Source organism: Salmo salar, chromosome ssa01 (genome assembly GCF_905237065.1).
Source record: "Salmo salar chromosome ssa01, Ssal_v3.1, whole genome shotgun sequence".
In the NCBI taxonomy this organism is placed as follows: domain Eukaryota; kingdom Metazoa; phylum Chordata; class Actinopteri; order Salmoniformes; family Salmonidae; genus Salmo; species Salmo salar.
In genome coordinates, this window is record NC_059442.1 from 28,389,003 (window position 1) to 28,411,058 (window position 22,056).

Consider the following 22,056-nt stretch of genomic DNA (forward strand, 5'->3'; position numbering starts at 1 on the left):
GTCACATCCAACAAGAGGGAATAGAGTGCGTGTGTGATACCCTACACTTTTACCAGAGCCTGCTACTACTCAGTAATCCTGTTAAGTATCTGAACATTTGGCAAACACACACAAACATCCACATCGTGCACATCTATTTGAAAATGTAACATTTGCCTGCTCTTTTCGAGATTGATTGACAGACATCATTATGATATATAATCTGATACTTCATCCCGAGCTATGGTCATCATAAGGCTCCATAAAATGTTTTTGGGTTGAACATTAAATATGTTTGTAACCTAGGTGTTTTTAAAGTGATTATGGAAGGATAGAGCAAGATTAAATTGCCCTGTAACTTGCTCAATATGCTGAGAAAAACTTAAGGGGTTCATCACTTCTGTCATATCTTCTAACCTGATATTGAGTGTGTAATCACATGCTCAATGATGGACTACTCTGTATCACTCAGCGGAGGAAGTACAATGCATTACAAGGGAGCCAATACACTGGGCCAGCTTAAGAATGTTGACAAACCAGGTAAACTTAAACTCAAACACAGCCTTTTGGAGCCTTTTGAAAGAAGCTATACGTCACGGTCATCCTGTGAGGTGTTAAGGAATTACTGAAGGAAGCTGCATTTGTTTTGGTTGCTAATTGGGTGTGTTGATAGTCAGTCAAGCTGAAAAAGGCTCTAGGTTCTTGTAAATGATGGAGAGAGGAGAGATTAGCATCCTCAGTAATATATGAATAACACTAACATACAGCAGATGATCATGTCAACATCTCAGATCAAATAATATTTTCACTGGTGTAGAATGTAGATGGTGCAGATATTCTTGTTTCAAAAGCTCTACAAATCTGTCAATAAAATGTACTAAAATGATAAGTGTTTGGTTCGCTTAAGGCATTAAATCATGACTGGATAGGGAAGTGTCGACACATAATTGTGGGGACACATTTATATACGTCTCCTTTCTCTTATGTTTTATAGCTGCATAGATTCCTTCTATAAGTCCAGCTACATCACAGTATATGTTCAAATGTGGGCTAATGTTCAATGATACTGAAATGAGGTGTACATGCACCCCTAAATGTCTCACAAGTGTCCACATTCCCAAGTTGAAGGGTTACCCTAATAAAGAAATTGCCCTATTGAACTGATAATAATCCCACTATATCATAAATGGGTCTGATCCCTCAGTAAATTGAGCCCTTGGCGAGGTGGAGTGGTGTCAGCACCTAAAGAACTCAGAGATGGTTCTCTAATCCTCTCTCCCCTCTCACCAACACCCGTACTGTCTAATCAGTCTTAAACACACACACACACACACACACTCACATCCAGCATATATACACACACACACCCAGCACTCACCCTTCTTCACTCTCAGCTCAGCCATCTCTTCACTGTAATGTCACTCTTAATCCACGCTTGGTTATCCGCTGGGCTGCAGCGCTGGCAGAGGGATATGAGGAGGGAGAAGGGGGAAGTTGGAGTGTTCCATTACTCTCACAAATCCTGGCACATAGAAAAGGAGGATTTACGGCAGGCCTTATAGATGCACAGATGCACCGTGGTGTATTTAGCATACACACAGATTCAAGTTCTCCCCCAAACAACCGAACAAGAGGGTTGTCAACATAGGAATCCTCCAAGTGGATTGTTGGACAATACAGAACTGTTGCTACTCTGTATTTTCTCTTTTTTGAGCTTGAAACATGTTTCATTAGCTAGTTTAAAATGCCTTTCTTGGCCATGAAACCCAGATTGGACCACCAGCCACCACAACAACTCACCTTTCTATTTGTCTCATGCTGCATTTCTGAACTTTGTAGACAGCCCATGCTAGGCTGCTACTGTAGCTACAAACTCAACTGCCTGCACAAAGTACAGAGGCATGTCTGTACCATATGTGCCAGGCTGGCAGGCCACATTAGTGACACAGAGAACTCATCCCAGAGCCTGAGGGATTATACAGCATCCACAGCCCCCTCCCTGTCCCTCCCCCCATGCTTGCTGAAAATGTAAGACTTTTTTATTGACAGCTTGTCAAACGATGGGAATTACCCACATGGGTGAATCCTCGGTTCCATATGGCGCCAAGCTATTAGCAAATAATACTAGTCTGTAATGGCTGTGGTATTACGTTCATTATCTTTGCAGTTAGCCTGTGTGTACAGAAAGAAAGTTCATGTGTTAGCAATGGTGATTTGTAAAGTGCAGTGATAGGGAAAGGGCATCCATCATAAATGGTAGTGGGGGTTAGGGGCCTTAGATGAAGTAGGCTAGCTAGCGGGTTAATGTCTGACATCTGTCTCTGTACTGTAATTAGGTGTGTTTTTGTCAATCTTGTTATAGCACCATTCTCTTGTACAACATGTCCATTGGTACATTCTAATCTGCTCTACAATCTCAATAGGATGGAATAATCAATGGCCTCTGTATGTGACGAAGAGCCATATGTTGAAAATGGAATGTGCACTCTTGATAGTATTGCATGTGTACTTGGTCGTGTTTTTCAAAAATGTTTAGGCTTTTTTTTCTATGCAAAGGTAAGCATTCAGGAGAGTCTGACACTGGTGCTCTCCCTGCCTTTGTAAAGAGTGAAGCCCACCATTCATATCCACAACGTACTGTATGTCTTACATTGACAAATACACATACAGAGCGCATATACACACACACACTCATACAAAGAAGTGGCTACTCACATATATCTATTTGGTCTGATTTCTCTCTTACTGTGATCTACTATATTATCTATTTTAATCTTACCTTAAGCATCCTGCAAACCCTGTGTAATCCACTAAAGCCCCTGTGAAATATGCTTCACAGTCATAATAGAATTGTTCGTCCTCCCACTAAACAGTTGCACACACAGACTAACTGACACTATCCACACTGTGTATATCCATAGAGATCAAATGCAAACAAGCAGAAAGTCGGCCTCATACTTTGCTGCTGCTTTTATATAGCACCCTGAACGTACTGATCATGTACACAACACAAAAGCTGCACAGGGACTACACCAGAGAAACACATCTACTATGATCCAGAGTCTTTCCTAGTGGGTACTGATAGGTGGTCTAAACACTGCAGGTGGCAAAGCTATTTCAGACAGGATTCTTACTGATGTGGTTGTGATTGAAAAGCTATTTAGCTACCACTCTCAATATAAGTCTGTTGACAGGGGAAACAAAACACACACTGGTCCCAACGCACTTGTGTATCAACTGAATAACAAGGATGTTGTAGACTAAAGCTAACGTTAGCCGTTTTCCCTTTGCACCATTTGGTTTAGAAAATGTTCCTAAACTAGACCGCTAGATGGAAAGGATAAACAAATCATAATCAACATTTTGCACAATGGAACACAATGGGGTTGGGAGAACAGAGGACAACAAAGTGAGCCCTTGTTCCAATCGCCCAGAGCAGTACACCTAATGGAGACCAATTAAAATTTGAGGATTCAATTTTGCAAAACAACAGGAACCTGAAGATAAATCTTGTATCTCGGTTTGCAGTGAAGGCCACTACCTCACTTTGGTTTCTATCATGTTTGTTATGGCATTTTAGAAAAGCAGCTGGCTACTGACAGAGTTGGTCCAAACTACCGCTCCAACATGGCACTAATCCTACGCAATGAAGTTAGAGAGAGGAGTGTGTGAGAGAGAGAATGGGGGGAGAGTGAGAATAAAGGAAATAAGGTGGTCTAGGACTGTGGTGTGAAGAATTTAGAAATAACAGGAGGAGGGAGAGAGACAGCACGTCACAGCATGGTTTCCATGAGGGAGCAATCCACTTACTTCAACTGATAAAGATTTAATTAACACACAACTCTGCAATTACTCTGTAATTAAAGTAATTTGTCCCCTTGTTGGGATGAGTAGGCTATATGCCACAGCTTCCACAAAATAGGAAATTGGAGAAGGGGGGGAGTGACAGAGAAGAGAAAGAAGGGCGAGAGAGAGTGGTAAATCAGAAGAAGAAAGGCCATCTGCCCACAAACAAATGTAGTTGATGACAAACATGCACAGAGTATGCCCAGTAACAGCACAAAGGTCATAATCAAAGTCAAGGTCTTCTTCACCAGGCTGGGCCTGTTTTGAGTTCCAACAGACATAGGTCATAGGGGAGGGTGGGGACAAATGTAACAAGGGACAAATGTGACATTAAAAAACAGTCCTAGAGCAATATGCAATATTTAACATTCAAACTACACCTGGAGTAGGCCTGTTTTTTGGGAACCGGGATTCTGCTGTTGCATATATCAAGGAAAATAGGAGGTTGAGAGTTCAGGAATTAAAACATTATTTCAAATACCCTCTCTACCCCTGATTTATTTGCAGAGGAGCTCGACCATGGGGCCCAGGGAAGAGTGGACCTCTGCCTGGCACTATTTCGAGGTAAATGTAACTTCAGTTATAACTGAATAACGGGTTTGGATAATTAATGAGATGTTTTCTGTGGCAAACAGTGACTAATTGCGCAAGACAGATATAGCCAGCAATTAATAATATTCATCCAACGCTTGCCATGATCCCCTACCGGTTCAATTTGCCGGGAGATTAAAATGACTGCCAAGTTTACTAAATTAAAAAGCGGGAAAACAAACGTGCGTCTTGTTGTGTTTGTGCGTGTGACGGTGTGCGTGTGTTGTTGTTACTTCATTTAAAGCGAGGGGGGATAACCCTATCTCTTATTTACAGACGATCTGCATATTATTTGCCTTGGTAGCACGCTGGGACATAGGTAAATATCACAGCCTTCAAGTCACCAGCTAAGATGTCCTATTGATAGCTTGGCGTGCAGCCTCCAGCCACCTGTGGCATTTCGCATGCCAGTTCACCGGATCTTGGACAGAAAATAGATGAGGAGACAAAGATAAATGACGGTTACACCGTTCAGACACAGCAAGAGATATGCCGTCTCCTGCTAGGATAATAAGGTTTACATGATAACATAGCTGAATGGCAATACATTGCATATGCTGTCCCTCACCATGCCACATGGTCATCTTCTAAACCATTTTCAAGTAAGGCCTAGCATTTTTCCGCTCTCCCCTACTATATGATTATGGTCCACCACCACCACATATTTTCTTCCTAAATATGTAGCAGTGGCATCAATTGATATCTTGTTTAGACTCACATTTTTCTATAATAAGATGGATATTATCAAATTCATTTGAGTGGTTTCGTAATGGACTGCAAATGATAATTCATGATACCTACACAATCATTACCCACCATTCACTGAGGTTGACGTCTTCTGATCTTGTTACATCTGCTCCTGCCACGCCCTCTATTGCTCATCCTGTGTCTCCTTGACCTGTCGCCACTCCCCCAGTGCTCTCTCCCTCTCCCTCTCTCTCTGTGTGTGTGATTGTGTGGGCGGAGACATGTGTGCTGTTGTCAGAACAGATCCCCACCAGCTGCAACCTGTTCCATAATCAAGACCTCTACAAATATTCAGTCCTGCCACTTCCACACTGCCAGATTGTAATCTCTGCTCAGTCAATGTTTCTAGCTGTTTGTTACTATTTAGATCTTGTTGTGCCTGTTTCCTTGCCTGACACGGTTTTCCTTTCCGCTACAGTTCTGCCCAATCTGACTCTGGTCCCTGTCTCCAGTCCCACGTCTCCTTATCCTGCTACTCTGTCCTGGATTCCCCACTCTATTGCTCCCTTGGATTCCCCTCCAGACCTGCTTACTCTGTCCTGCAGGTACGGGCTTCTGGTGAAGGCAGGCATCCTGACAGTCTGTCAGTGGGCTGAAATAATCACACGCATTGTGTCTACCTTTCTCTATTTGTGGCACACTCCTGATGGACTGCTCTGCAACGGCATACATACTGTGAAGCCTCCAGAGCACAGTAGCACTAAGTGCCACACTTCGAGGGCCGGTCTACAAATGGGTCACATGTATGTCCATCTTGATGGGAAATGCTTCAACGTTGTATCATCACTCCCACCCCAAATTCTGCTGTATTACTAGTTAAAGACTATACCATAGCAATGCTGTTTAGGTGAATAATGGTAGTAATTTTGACATTTAGCATACACAAAAAATGAATACTATCTTGGCAGATGTTACGTTTTTGTACTTGGTTAAAAACCTGGAAGCTATTTTCATGCTTTAGTCATGGGCTCCCGAGTGGCGCAGCGGTCTAAGGCACTGCATCTCAGTGCAAGAGGCATCACTATAGTACCTAGTTTGAATCCAGGCTGTATCACATCTGGCCGTGATTGGGAGTCCCGTAGGGCGGCGCACATTTGGCCCACTGTTGTCGGGGTTTGGCCGTAGTAGGCTGTCATTGTAAATAAGAATTTGTTCTTAACTGACTTGCCTAGTTAAATAAAGGTTAAATGTAAAATAAATGCCTGCAGCCTGATCCCTTTAATGTGCTGCTGCAGCAGTATGTATTTCACCTGCATTAAGGTTAATATGCACTTGAATTTGTGAAGTTAACATAAAAAGAGTATAGGAATTAAGGGAAGGTCACATTCACTGCTCTTGAAGTTCTCCATGTTTTAAAAATGTTTCTTTCCTGTGTCAAGGGCTGAAATTAAACTGTTTATATCACTCTATTACCAATAGTAAATGTGTAATAAAGTCACATTAACATTTAGAAACTGGCATTGTGTCAGTGTCATTTATTTGCATAACCCTCCCCGCTTAAAGCAGTGCAGCCAACCAGTGATCTCCAAATTATCATTCTGTCACCAGTGTCTTCTCCGTCATTCAGAAAAACAGGTGAGGGTGCAGACACATAAACCCCTCTGAACATCGACAGGATTAATGTTAATTAGGAGGCGCGGCATCCCACTGTTCCATCCTCATACGCAAAATGACTAAATGACATGTAATCTATTTAAATCCTTTTGTGTGCCCTTAGTTTAGAGGGGAGCAAGTTGTGTATAATGAAAAATGTTGCTGTCTTTGTACAGTATTTCTACATGACACATACACTAAAGTATGTGGACCCCGCTTCAAATGAGTGGATTCAGCCATTTCAGCCACATAGAATCGAGCATACAACCATGCAATCTCCATAGACAAACATGATTTTCAACCTGGCACTGTCATAGGATGCCACCTTTTCAGCAAGTCAGTTAGTCCAATTTCTGCCCTGCTAGAGCTTCCCCAGTCAACTGTACGTGCTGTTATTATGAAGTGGAAACGTCTAGGAGCAACAACAACTCAGCCGCGAAGTGGTAGGCCTCACAAGCTCACAGAACAGAACAGGACTGTTGAAATGTGTAAAAAACGTCTGTCCTCAGTTGCAACACTTACTACCAAGTTCCAAACTGCCTCTGGAAGCAACGTCAGTACAATAACTATTCATTGGGAGCTTCATGAAATGGGTTTCCATGGCTGAGCAGGCTCACGCAAGGCTAAAATCACCATGCGCAATGCCAAGCGTTGGCTGGAGTGGTGTAAAGCCCGCCGCTAATCGACTCTGGAAACGCGTTCTCTGAAGTGAAAATCACGCATCACCATCTGGCAGTCCGACTGGACAAATCTGGGTTTGGTGGATGCCAGGAGAACGTTACCTGCCCCAATACAGTGCTAACTGTAAAGTTTGGTGGCGGAGGAATAATGGTCTGAGGCTGTTTTTCATGATTCGGGCTAAGCGCCGTAGTTCCAGTGAATGGAAATATTAATGCTATAGCATACAATGACTTTCTATACGATTCTGTGCTTCCAACTTTGTGGCAACAGTTTAAGTAAGACCCTGTCCTGTTTCAGCATGACAATTCCCCCATGCAAAAAGCACGGTCCATACAGATAGCATATGCGCATTTAGTGCAGCTAGCCATAGAGAAATCGATGGTGGTACTTGAAGCCTTTATTAGGTGTAGTGCAGTTGATTGGTGACTATGACATGAACATGTATTGGTTTGACATCCATACAAGCACATACTTCTGGCCAAGTAGTGTAATTATTCTACAAAGTAAAGAAAACTCTGAATTTTCACTGGTATAGCTAAATGGAACACTGGTCACTTTAATGTTTACATACTGTATTCTAGTCAATGCCATCTATTGCTGTATATACACACATATATATATATATACACACACATACATACATACACACACATACATACACACACACACACACACATACATACATACATACACACATATACATACACACATATACATATATATACTGCTCAAAAAAATAAAGGGAACACTTAAACAACACAATGTAACTCCAAGTCAATCACACTTCTGTGAAATCAAACTGTCCACTTAGGAAGCAACACTGATTGACAATACATTTCACATGCTGTTGTGCAAATGGAATAGACAACAGGTGGAAATTATAGGCAATAAGCAAGACACCCACAATAAAGGAGTGGTTCAGCACAGACCACTTCTCAGTTCCTATGCTTCCTGGCTGATGTTTTGGTCACTTTTGAATGCTGGCGGTGCTTTCACTCTAGTGGTAGCATGAGACGGAGTCTACAACCCACACAAGTGGCTCAGGTAGTGCAGCTCATCCAGGATGGTACATCAATGCGAGCTGTGGCAAGAAGGTTTGCTGTGTCTGTCAGCGTAGTGGCCAGAGCATGGAGGCGCTACCAGGAGACAGGCCAGTACATCAGGAGACGTGGAGGAGGCCGTAGGAGGGCAACAACCCAGCAGCAGGACCGCTACCTCTGCCTTTATGCAAGGAGGAGCAGGAGGAGCACTGCCAGAGCCCTGCAAAATTACCTCCAGCAGGCCACAAATGTGCAGGTGTCTGCTCAAACGGTCAGAAACAGACTCCATGAGGGTGGTATGAGGGCCTGACGTCCACAGGTGGGGGTTGTGCTTACAGCCCAACACCGTGCAGGACGTTTGGCATTTGCCAGAGAACACCAAGATTGGCAAATTCGCCACTGGCGCCCTGTGCTCTTCACAGATGAAAGCAGGTTCACACTGAGCACGTGACAGACGTGACAGAGTCTGGAGACGCCGTGGAGAACGTTCTTCTGCCTGCAACATCCTCCAGCATGACCGGTTTGGCGGTGGGTCAGTCATGGTGTGGGGTGGCATTTCTTTGGGGGGCCGCACAGCCCTCCATGTGCTCGCCAGAGGTAGCCTGACTGCCATTAGGTACCGAGATGAGATCCTCAGACCCCTTGTGAGACCATATGCTGGTGCGATTGGCCCTGGGTTCCTCCTAATGCAAGACAATGCTAGACCTCATGTGGCTGGAGTGTGTCAGCAGTTCCTGCAAGAGGAAGGCATTGATGCTATGGACTGGCCCGCCCGTTCCCCCAGACCTGAATCCAATTGAGCACATCTGGGACATCATGTCTCGCTCCATCCACCAACGCCACGTTGCGCCACAGACTGTCCAGGAGTTGGCAGATGCTTTAGTCCAGGTCTGGGAGGAGATCCCTCAGGAGACCATCCGCCACCTCATCAGGAGCATGCCCAGGTGTTGTAGGGAGGTCATACAGGCACGTGGAGGCCACACACACTACTGAGCCTCATTTTGACTTGTTTTAAGGACATTACATCAAAGTTGGATCAGCCTGTAGTGTGGTCTTCCACTTTCATTTTGAGTGTGACTCCAAATCCAGACCTCCATGGGTTGATAAATTGGATTTCCACTGATTATTTTTGTGTGATTTTGTTGTCAGCACATTCAACTATGTAAAGAAAACAGTATTTAATAAGATTATTTCTTTAATTCAGATCTAGGATGTGTTGTTTAAGTGTTCCCTTTATTTTTTTGAGCAGTGTATATATATACATATACATACATAACACACATACACACACACATATATATATATATATACATATACATATATATATATATATATACACATACATACATATCACACACACACACACACAATTCTATCCTACAGATATACTAAATATTATATCCACACATTGTTCCTGGACCCCAGGAAGAGTAGCGGCTGCCTTGGCATTCTGTGCGTATTGTTAGATATTAGTGCACTGTTGGAGCTAGGAACACGAGCATGAACCTTCTGTGTCTTGTTATTCATAATGTAATAAAATGGCTGCGTTATTCCGTCCCCTTCATCGGTCATCCATTGCTGCCAGGTTTCCACTAGATAGCACAAAGTCAAAATTGGCTATATTGTAAAAATTCATAAAAACTAAATTGAGCTTTTTGGTTAAGGTTAACTTGAATTAAAATCACATTTTAAGAAGATCAATTGTAGAAATAGGCAAGGCTTATGACTTTGTGGCTGTGGTAATTAGAGACGACCCTGCTGCTATGTGTTGTGTGTCCAATGTTTCCCCTGGGCTTCATTTGCACCTTACAGGAGACTGGGTAGCAGTATGCCCATAGTTGAGGAAATAGTGTCCTCTAGTGGTTGTACAGTGATCTGCATAAACAGAGGAAACAAAGATAAAGGGTCAGAAAATTATCCCATTTTGCCCTTGTTTACTGTAAAAAATGAGGCCTATACCAACTTGATACTATGACCATGTTGAAACAAGGATAGTAACAGAAATAGTTGCCGATGGGCCTTTCTGTATGCTAAAAAGAAGAGTAGGCTGCCACTGATTAGATGACACGTAAAAAGTTACCAGATAAAAATAGCTTATCTAAAATTGTGCCTCTTTGATAGAGCCAACTCTATCAACATTTGAGAATGAAGATTGTTAATGTTTGTAATGAGGAATGATGCAACATGTCAGCAACTATGATGAAAGATAGCCTCAGTGAAGTGCAGTAATACCAGTTATCCGGTGGGGGAGCTAGAGACTCAGCCAAGGCATCTCAGGCTACTTATGTCCAAAATAAACCTTGGCCTGCTGTCACTCAGAACTGGAACCTTCTTCCGCTAGTGCTTTAACATGGTCACCATTCTGTAAAAATACATCTGCTTACCTTTGCAAAGCCTGTCTTAACGTAGACGTGTTCCTGAGTATTATCTTTCAGAAGGCTTTGGGAGCCTTAATGTAAGCCCCACTCTTTACAGTAGAAGTGATTTTGATAGATATCGGAAATAGACATCTAATAACCTTTACACGTGATTATCAGTTGACTCATACTGTTGTAGAAATTCTAATGTATACTTACCTGGCAGGGGAAACACCTAAACTCATGAGGTTCACCCAGTGTGATGCTCGGCCAATGCACTCCGACCGTAACTTTTTTTTTATACTAAATGCATGGCGAGTCCCTACACAGAACTGAAACCAAACAAAGACAAGTAACATTTGTTTTTAAACAAATTGTTTATTTTTGCAAGTAGGTATTGGGAGCATCAGTGCGAGCTAATACCTGTGTACAGCGTTAGGAGACGAAATGCACTGAACAGGCCCTTAAGTGAACAACAGAACCCCTCCCAAATGTTCAAGGAGGAATGTTGGTGTCAGGCAGGTACATTACAGCTGTTCCAGAGCATGGTCTATCTACATACTGTCAGCACTGACTGGCCACTGTGGGAGGAATGCTAGTAAGACGCCCCTCCTTTACCCTGCTACTCATTGCTTATTGGAAGTTACAAACAACGCCATTGAATGACCACCTGTTATGGTCTCACGTCTGTCCTACTGCTTCTGGCTTCTTACTACCAAGGTCATGTTTTTACCCTCCACAGAGCAGACCTCACATCTGGAGGGGGAACCTCTGCAGTCCACCAACAAGGAAGAGGACAGGACACACCACATCTAGTGTTCCTGTGTGCATAGTAGACATGTGACTATTATTTGGCTTCTCAGTGTAGCTGAAAATAATAGCTTGTGACCATCTCTTCAAACTTGTTGATTCATTATGCAACTTGTAGAAAGCCATGGAAAGAACATTGCTAACATGTCAGTATCATGATGCTCACTATCATAACCATGAAGCTACGATGGTCATTTGTATAGTGTTGAGCTTCACTCTACATATGGGCAGAGTCAAACTAGCCAGAATCTAAGAACAGTGCACATATTTGTTTTTAATTCTTCAATTTCAAATTATTTCCACCTTGTTGTCCAACTTTAAAGTCTGATTCTATCTACACAAGTATTTGCCCAACTTGATCCATCTCCACAATTTTATTTGCTAAATTGGGCATTGCACATGATAATATCCTTGTGAGATTGGTTATACTCATACAGCTTTGGCTGTCATCCAGAACTGTTTTTTATTCTACAATAGCAGTTTGGTTTTTAGTTTGTTAACAATAACACTTTGGGCTGCAGGAAGCGTCACGGAGAAAACTCCTTTTATATTTGGTAATTGGTATGATCCATGCTGCAGTGACTGCCCAGTTTTGGAAGTGTACAAATTATTGGATAAAACCCAGCATTAGATAAAGCTACAAATTCAAAAGTGCACATTGAACACAGTATCGGAGTGTGGGACAAGACCAAAGACAGCTCGCAGGTGAGAGTGGATGTGAGAGAGTTACACTTCAAAAAGCTAATAATTTGCACTGGAGATGAAGGCCTTACTGATGAGAGACACCCAGTTTTTACAGTACATTTAAAAAAAACAGACCTAGCCATTCAGTAAAACAATGGCATAATTAAGGCTAAAGCACCAATGTTGAGGACAATATGTATTTGAATACATTCATTGTCATGACCCACAAGGTTGAAGCCAGTGGCCTGTTGATGGTAACGTCATAAAAAAAGGGACTTATGTCTCAGTATGACCCAGTGTTGGTACATTCAAACACCCCTGGGTGATCCAGCCCACATGCACCCAATAGTTACAATAGAGAAAAATATATTAACATTTTCATTAGAAAACTGTACAAGGGCCTCGGCGTAGTAAAATACTTCTTAAGAAAGAATAAAAAGGTGGAAAAGAATCAATGTGGGTTACATTTCCTTATAGTTTACTGTATGCACAATTAACTCCCGCCCTTAATATTATTATAATTTTTTTTTTCATCTAGTAAAAATATACCCAGAGTTTTACTGGGAGCCCCAGGCACTGGAATACATCTCTGTACAAGAGGAGAGAAAAACATGTGTTTTCTTAAAAGATCTGTTCCCTGAATTCATGAGCAGAATTCAGCTCACCTCTGGAAAGGCTAAATGTTCTGGATAACTTTGCAGATCAGGGCTGAGGAGCCAATGGGGAGCACTTAACTAGTTACTTATGAACCTCGCTGGCTCGCTCCTCCTCCCAGACAACAGTCCAGCTGTCTTGGCTCTGTGAAAATCATGCACCTCAGAATCAGACCGTGAACCCCCACCCAACCTGCTCTTTGTAATCCGTTTATGATCGATAACATGGGGACAAAATGTCCTCCAGTGACCCGTTCTGTAGCCCTTTTACTTGAACTGAGCAGTCATTTTAGCTTGCACAGTCCAGAGAGTTAGCTCAGTTGAAAGCTGATGGCTGGCAGCTGAAGAGTATGTTGGATTTCTGTGGTTGTGCCTTAGGTCCACTGTGCTCCACGTCTCTGTGTAAACCACACCACGGTGGCCATCCAGAGGACCAGAAGCCCAAACCAAACACTGATGGACCACTGCCTTCAAGCCAATCTCCACTGAAATGTGGAACACACTTGTAGTACACCATTAGCTTTGTGATCTTTACAGTCCGGTGAAGAAAAAAAAAAACTTAAGAGCACTAAATAGTCTGAACAGTTTCACAGCATGTTGGCCCTCCTGCTTCATCCCTTCACCCAGCCCAAGGTCCCCGAGCTTAGTCGATGGGGCCCTGGAAGATGAGCTTGGCATAGCCCTGAGTGAGGCTGAGCTGGGTGGCACAGAATGGGCATGCGGCGTGGAAGGCGTGGGTGCCATGGGGAAGAGGGATCTCGGCCCAGTACTTTGCCGACTTCTCCGAGCACACGTGTCCGCACGGCACAAAAGCATGTGTGGGGGCGCCCACGTCCACGTAGAAGGCGGGCTCGCAGCCCAGCCACAGCGGCACGTACGGGCCCACGGTCCGGCACATGGGGCACTCCCGCTGGGCGTTGGGCTCCTGCTCCGAGCGATGGCCCCAGTTGTGGTAGCCGTGCACGTGGCCACAGGCCAGGTAGACCCAGGGCTGCTTGTCCTCCAGGGAGGAGAGGGCGCGGCTGCGCTGCATGCTGGGGAAGGCCAGGGTGTTGAGGCCCACAGGGCACTGGGGCCGCGCTGCATTTATTTCCTGCCGCAGGGCCTCCAGGTGCTTCTGGGTAGGCGTGTGGAAGAGGCCGTCAGCTGTGCGCCACAGCAGGGTGGCTCCACACAGGTCTACCAAGGATCCGTCCTGCAGCACGTTGCTCTCACACTCCACCTGCAGGGGGCAACACAGCACACACACAGCTCTAAACAGTGTACAAAACACTAGGAACACTTGCTCCCTCCATGACAGACTGAACAGGTGAAAACTATGACCCCCTCTTGATGTCACCTGTTAAATCCACTTCAATCAGTGTAGATGAAGGGGAGGAGACAGGTTAAAGAAGGATTTTTAAGCCTTGAGACAAGGATTGTGTTTGTGTGCCATTAAGAGTGTAAATTGTCAAGAAAATATTTAAGTGCCTTTGAAAGGGGTATGGTAGTAGGTGCCTGGCACACCGGTTTGAGTGTGTATCACAAGAACCGCAACGCTGCTGGGTTTTTCACGCTCAACAGTTTCCCGTGTGTATCAAGAATGGTCCACCACCCAATGGACATCCAGCAAACTTGACAACTGTGGGAAGCATTGGAGTCAACATGGGCCAGAATCCCTGTGGAAAGCTTTTGACATCTTGTAGAGTCCATGTCCCGGGCAAATTTAGGCTTTTCGAAGGCAAAAGGTGTTCCTAATGTTTTGTACATTCAGTTAGGAGGGGAGAGACTGGGCTCAACACTAGGGATTAATATTTTCCCAATAATCTACCAAGTTTAAATAACGGGAATAATTCATACTTATCCCGAGAGTCCCATGAAATACCGCAAAAATTATTTAAAGCATTTAAAACCAAGATACGGTCACAATGCAGGGTTCTCCCTAAATATGAGGTGTGCTGCACCACTATGTAAAGACTTCAGAGCAAATTAAACTGATATTTACTAATGATAGAGTAACTATCTTTGATTGCCAATGACATTGTTGTGAATTGCGAAACAGGCAGTTCATATCTCCGAGCGGTATGTTCCTTAATTAATTCAGCGCATTTCAGCAGTAGGTTATATCTCCACACAGAGCGCGCTCAGGAGGCACAGAGCACACCCGGAGTAAAGCTTTGTCAAATCATACAAACTTTGTAACAGCAGTCAAACAAAAGTCAAATGACCCAAGTTGCTAAACTTGTAGATAACACCCTTCAACGAATGACAGAATATCTCCTATATTTGTCAAAATCGAGTTGATTATACAGATAGCAGATCAGCTCATGAATAACAGGGAGATTAGTGTAAATAGTAAGTTATCTTAATAGGGACCATATTTAAAACAATATCCATATCTACGTTTGTTCACACATTCTCTACGGAAGATCTCATATGGACAGCAAGTACAAGACAACGCTGAGTAGCGGGGGACATGCTATAGGGGTATTTTGACATGCATAGGCCAGAGACGTGCTTTGATAATGCAACCTATGAATCACAGAATAAAGTTAGGAATTTTCACGCGACACAGGAGTCAGGACTTTGGGTTTCAGTGGGATTGGAACAGGACAGCAAAACAGACTAGGCTCTAGGACAGAATAATAATTTTCCTAATTTTCATGTGTGATAGAGATACCTATGTAGTTAATTGTGAAGTCACATTTTGTAGGCCTATCTGAAGATTCACAAGTTATTTTATAGCCTACAGCCTACTGTAGGGTTTATTAACGGTCACGTGCAGTCTGGCAGTGTTAATTATGCATGTGCTTTGAATTTATGGGGACTTTGTGTGAAGTAAATGCGCTAGGCTAAAAGCTTCCATGCGACAACCTGTTTGGATAATGTCCTATTGTATTTTTTGCTATTCTGTTGCTGCGCATGTTTATTTTGTGGAATTGCATTAGTGCAACATTGTAGGAAATGTTGTAGGATAATTTCCCAGGTCCTGTCATTTTATTTTCCAGGGAAATGTGAAGAATGATCCCGGGATAGTCCCGGGATCCCGGTAACCCATGGGTGAGAGCACTAAGTATAGGGAAACTAAGTTAAGAGAATGCTACCTAAAACATCTGCTTCCTATATAAAAGTTGTATAGTGATCAATTTGGTTTCAGTATAATTGGGTATGGAATTTTATTTGTAAAGATGTATGTTGTTGAATGACCTGATGTTTAATGGTTCTTTCCTTGACTTAAATGACTGAGAACAGATTTGGTGAGTGTAATGGTGGAGCATCATCAGTGCTACTGACCAGTTTGCCGCGGGTCTGAGCAGAGCGGGTCTCTCTAAGGGTGTAAACATCCCCACACACAGAGATCTCCCTCCATACACCCGGCTTGGACTCCTCCGTGAACCCACCCCTGGGGTGCATCACCAGCACGCCATTGGTCGTCAGCCCGTCCATGTGACCATCCGGGTTCTTCCACTTGGCGGCTTTTTCCTGAGGGTGAAACAGGAGGAAAGTCAGACACACAAACACACTGTAGTGAACTTACATAACACTGGTGCTAGTATACATTGTGTGCTAATCTAGTTTACTCTGCTTGGAATGCGAGGCATGCATATGCAAACCAGGCATTGAATCTTAGCAGGAAAGCAAGAGGAGAAAGTAAAAACATGCTAGAAGTGTTCTATTGTTCATTATTGTCATAAAATGGATACTGTAGCAAGAACATTAAAAAATAATAAAAAAAAAAGATTTTGTTACACTGGATAGGTGCAGTGAAATGTGTTGTTTTACATTAGAAACATTTGTATCTGAATGCCAGTCAACCCTGCAGACGTTCCTATCCCTGGGAGAGTGCCCTCTGAGCCCAGTCTTACCCCCAGGAAGATGTTCTTGGAGGAGTCAAAACCAGCAGCGTAGATGCGTGCGGTGTAGGGCAGGACCCGCTCACAGACGACACGGCAGGCAAAGCGAGAGATCGTGCTCTGGGTGATGGGTGTCTCTTCTCCCTCCTGACTCCCAGACACCGTGTCCGTCACCACAAAGTCTATGGGGCTTTCTGTGGAGCGGCCAATCTGCAGGACAACAGAATCCACCCAGGTTAGAACAGACAAGTGCACCATTCCACTCTGAACATCCATTTGTAAAACAGTGGTTTAAAAAGTGTTTTTAGGGAACAGGTGTGAATTTTTTTGGGTCAATGTAGATTTTTTGGGGTCAAGAAGGACAATGGCTGTTATTTTAGGCTGATACTCAATATCACATTTGAAAATGTTGATGGCAACATTTTCCAGAGACAGCAGTGTGCATTAATGCATCCATTTCTTTATCAAAACAATACATTTAACTTAGATTGGTAAAAACTAACTACATAACGGTCATATGTTTAAAAAAAAATGGCAAATCTCTTGATAAACTGAGTAAATTAAGATAGAATAGGCCTATTCACAATACAGGTGAATGCATTGAGTTATCGAGCTTGTTTTGGCTGATCAGTGGAGTCTACGGTGCTACAGATGACTGTGACTTCCATTTGGGACTTATATTAGCCCACTGATAAACAACATGTGCATAGAAGCGTCACGCCTGAATGTAAGGACATCATATAGGTACTGCTGTTAGTTTGAGAATATAAAATAACATCTATTCAATGTAAACAGGTCCAACGTAATGTCGTGATTTGTGATCACGGATGCTAATCAAACTAGTCATTTATTTTGTTGTAATTTTAGGTGATCGGGAAAAAATATTTTTTCCCCCAACTGTCAGGACACAACAACTCCGCTGGCAAGATGAAATTCGATATTACTCAATTGGATAGTTCAGCGGTCAAGAAATGGGCGAGTTGTAATTTGATCCTACTGCTACGATTGGCTAGAGCGAGGCTATAACGTTGCTCCCGTTCAATAAAAATAAGGATGAAAGATACAAAAACTGGAAAGGGAAGAGGAAAAAAATAATAAATAAAAAATATGTAATAACGTGTGCGTATGAAAGTGTGTAGATATGTGAATGCACTCCTGCAGAGTTGTGAGCTATAATTATTTTGTTTAACACAAACTCCTGTCGGGAAAAGGTGAAACTAACCTACGCCTGTTCTGATAAAAACCTTAGGGCATTTAGCCTCGGGGGATGCCTTGCTTGACCACACCCTCCTTCCTTGCTCCTGGCCTGCCCTGCCTCTTCCACCAATCCATTTGTTTCTATGGACAGAAAAGAGCAGAAGCTCTGAGCTGTCCGATCAAGTCCATTGTCTACTAAGGTCTCTCCATTGCTCGTATCACTTGGTGATGTTTACTGCTACTATGAGATAACACTTAGAACACTAAAATCTTCTTTCTCTATTACGACAATGATCTAATTCGACTAGCAACTGTCAATTTATGGCTGCGATTGCGGCTGGTCAAATCAGCACACCAATAAATAGCTAACATTACACTACATATCAGATGGCTCGTTGACAAAAATGGTGCATGTTCAAAATGATAACCAGCTAACGTTTGCTAGCTAAATTGGCCATTAGCGCCTATCTGATATCTTTGCAGCATATTTATCTATCCCGCTAACTAGCATTGTAGCTAATATAGCTAGCTAAGACCACAGATGAAAGGGTTAGTTATCGTAATCTTTGCTAACAGATCACATACCCATCTGCTTAGTTAGCGTGCTTATTGCAAGAAAAATGTAATGAATATCAATTTTCAGGTGGATTATGCCTACTAGTTGAAGATCCTTGCCATCATCTTACTCTACATAGACAAAGTATGATGTTTATGAGTTGTGCACAATACTAAATGTCAAATTATATACTGCTCAAAAAAAGAAAGGGAACACTTAAACAACACATCCTAGATCTGAATGAAATAAATAATCTTATTAAATACTTTTTTCTTTACATAGTTGAATGTGCTGACAACAAAATCACACAAAAATAATCAATGGAAATCCAATTTATCAACCCATGGAGGTCTGGATTTGGAGTCACACTCAAAATTAAAGTGGAAAACCACACTACAGGCTGATCCAACTTTGATGTAATGTCCTTAAAACAAGTCAAAATGAGGCTCAGTAGTGTGTGTGGCCTCCACGTGCCTGTATGACCTCCCTACAACGCCTGGGCATGCTCCTGATGAGGTGGTGGATGGTCTCCTGAGGGATCTCCTCCCAGACCTGGACTAAAGCATCCGCCAACTCCTGGACAGTCTGTGGTGCAACGTGGCATTGGTGGATGGAGCGAGACATGATGTCCCAGATGTGCTCAATTGGATTCAGGTCTGGGGAACGGGCGGGCCAGTCCATAGCATCAATGCCTTCCTCTTGCAGGAACTGCTGACACACTCCAGCCACATGAGGTCTAGCATTGTCTTGCACCAATTTGTAAGTCGCTCTGGATAAGAGCGTCTGCTAAATGACTTAAATGTAAATGCATTAGGAGGAACCCAGGGCCAACCGCACCAGCATATGGTCTCACAAGGGGTCTGAGGATCTCATCTCGGTATCTAATGGCAGACAGGCTACCTCTGGCGAGCACATGGAGGGCTGTGCGGCCCCCCAAAGAAATGCCACCCCACACCATGACTGACCCACCGCCAAACCGGTCATGCTGGAGGATGTTGCAGGCAGCAGAACGTTCTCCACGGCGTCTCCAGACTCTGTCACGTCTGTCACGTGCTCAGTGTGAACCTGCTTTCATCTGTGAAGAGCACAGGGCGCCAGTGGCGAATTTGCCAATCTTGGTGTTCTCTGGCAAATGCCAAACGTCCTGCACGGTGTTGGGCTGTAAGCACAACCCCCACCTGTGGACGTCAGGCCCTCATACAACCCTCATGGAGTCTGTTTCTGACCGTTTGAGCAGACACATGCACATTTGTGGCCTGCTGGAGGTCATTTTGCAGGGCTCTGGCAGTGCTTCTCCTGCTCCTCCTTGCACAAAGGCGGAGGTAGCGGTCCTGCTGCTGGGTTGTTGCCCTCCTACGGCCTCCTCCACGTCTCCTGATGTACTAGCCTGTCTCCTGGTAGCGCCTCCATGCTCTGGACACTACGCTGACAGACACAGCAAACCTTCTTGCCACAGCTCGCATTGATGTGCCATCCTGGATGAGCTGCACTACCTGAGCCACTTGTGTGGGTTGTAGACTCCGTCTCATGCTACCACTAGAGTGAAAGCACCGCCAGCATTCAAAAGTGACCAAAACATCAGCCAGGAAGCATAGGAACTGTGAAGTGGTCTGTGGTCCCCACCTGCAGAACCACTACTTTATTGGGGGCGTCTTGCTAATTGCCCATAATTTCCACCTGTTGTCTATTCCATTTGCACAACAGCATGTGAAATGTATTGTCAATCAGTGTTGCTTCCTAAGTGGACAGTTTGATTTCACAGAAGTGTGATTGACATGGAGTTACATTGTGTTGTTTAAGTGTTCCCTTTATTTTTTTGAGCAGTGTATTTGAGGCCTGGAGCATTTAATATCCAATGCTTATTTGCATTACTTTTTTTTTTTTTAAACTGTCCATGAAAAGGCTGCAAAAGTACAGCCTCTAATTCATTTTCAAAGACAAGGCATATCAGATATCAAATGTGATTAGTGCCAAAATTGGGAAGCGGAATAAAATAATTGTTGGGAATAACAGTAGTGTTCTTGCTGACAAGCACACTAATTACCCTATATTTTAGCCCATTGTTAAGAATGAGAATTATTCCACTGATCAGACTAAATAAGGAAATAGATCATACAAACCTGCACCTACACCCTAACCAATTTGTTTGTATATTTATTGTCCCAGCTCTTGAATCAAACTTACACTTTTTGGTTCACAATCGGTTTGACAAAATTATTTTCATGTCAGGTCACCCTACCAAACTTCCCTGCTAAAACATACTGTAGGTCTGTCTGCTGCCGTGTCATTGTCACAGCCTAAATGCCAATCACCAAACAGGGGACTAATGCAAGTGTGGAGTAAATGTACTTTTGCACATGCTGTCACGTAAGTAACAGCAACCACATATTATGGAAATTGTTCATAAAACAGCCCTAATATGCTGCTCTTTTTACAGTTTTATAAACTCAGCGGAGAACATTTTCTTGCTATTCAGCTCTACTCTAATCTTGAGGGGGGTTTCTTTAAAAACGCTCATCCAATCCCCTTGATCCCTTACAACTATCAATCATATGCTTCAATGTGGTGTGGTTCACAGTGCTGTGGCAAGACAATGGAGGTTCTGTGATGTTAATTTGCAGGCGCAGATGCTCAGATTTGAAAACGATTTGGAACACAGTTGAAAAGTTAATGCACTGACTATAGAATAGACTAACTAGAAAAATAAAAGCAGTACTTTTCAATGAGTGAGATATAAAAGAGGTGTGGCGTGTGAGCTTGAGAAGAGGTTCAAATGGGTCTCTCTCACGGCCAATGTGTGAGAGTTGGCAGCACTGCTTATTATTAGTATATTAACTAAACTAATATTTGCAACAGGAGTTCAATTTTGGTCACTGCCAATTCATCCATTTCTCAATACTGCACCTTTCAGTTGGAGAATGAGCTAGCTTGCTGTTGCTGATTTTCCCAGCTAGACATTCCGAGTGGTGGCTGGTATAGCAGCAGCTTTGCTATGTAGAGAGACTTTCGGCAAAGCCGATAGAGAAGGGCTGAGACACTACAAAAGGCCAATATCGGCCCGATCGTTGTCTATGGTCAACGTCCCCAATCATGGGCAATTTTCTTCATAAATAGTAAATAAAACCATAGGCTTAGATGCTGCCACCACTAACGATCGCAAACTCCCACAACCAGAAAATGATGGTATGAAAGAATCTCATTGAATGGTCCAAAGACAGGAATGAACAGTGACTTAATGTATCAATATAAAAAGGCCTCCATCAGCTAACTAAATACACCCATTTGTTATTTTATCAAATCAAGGTCACAAACCAATAGAATTTGTATGAATTGTAATACAATATGAATTGTAATACTGATTAAATAATGATATAAATTTCAGCTTCATACAGAAAAGTAAATACTTTTCCATCTCATTTCCATAATCATTTTGTTTCAATGTTTGGCCTTGAGTTGGTTTTTATTATCCCTCTGCTGGTTATGGCTTCC

At 43.1% G+C, this 22,056-nt stretch overlaps 1 protein-coding gene across 1 annotated transcript in view; it reads right to left on the minus strand.

The window, feature by feature from the left end:
- Positions 1-11,192: 11,192 nt before the first annotated feature.
- LOC106594164 (E3 ubiquitin-protein ligase pellino homolog 2) overlaps positions 11,193-22,056 on the minus strand; it is a 50,611-nt gene continuing 39,747 nt past the window's right edge. The window contains exons 4-6 of the mRNA XM_014185560.2: positions 16,827-17,024; positions 16,255-16,443; positions 11,193-14,203 (exon numbers count right to left, since the gene is read on the minus strand). Coding sequence (XP_014041035.1) covers positions 13,625-14,203; positions 16,255-16,443; positions 16,827-17,024 — 966 coding nt within the window. The 3' untranslated portion in view covers positions 11,193-13,624. The remainder of the gene's footprint in view (positions 14,204-16,254; positions 16,444-16,826; positions 17,025-22,056) is intronic.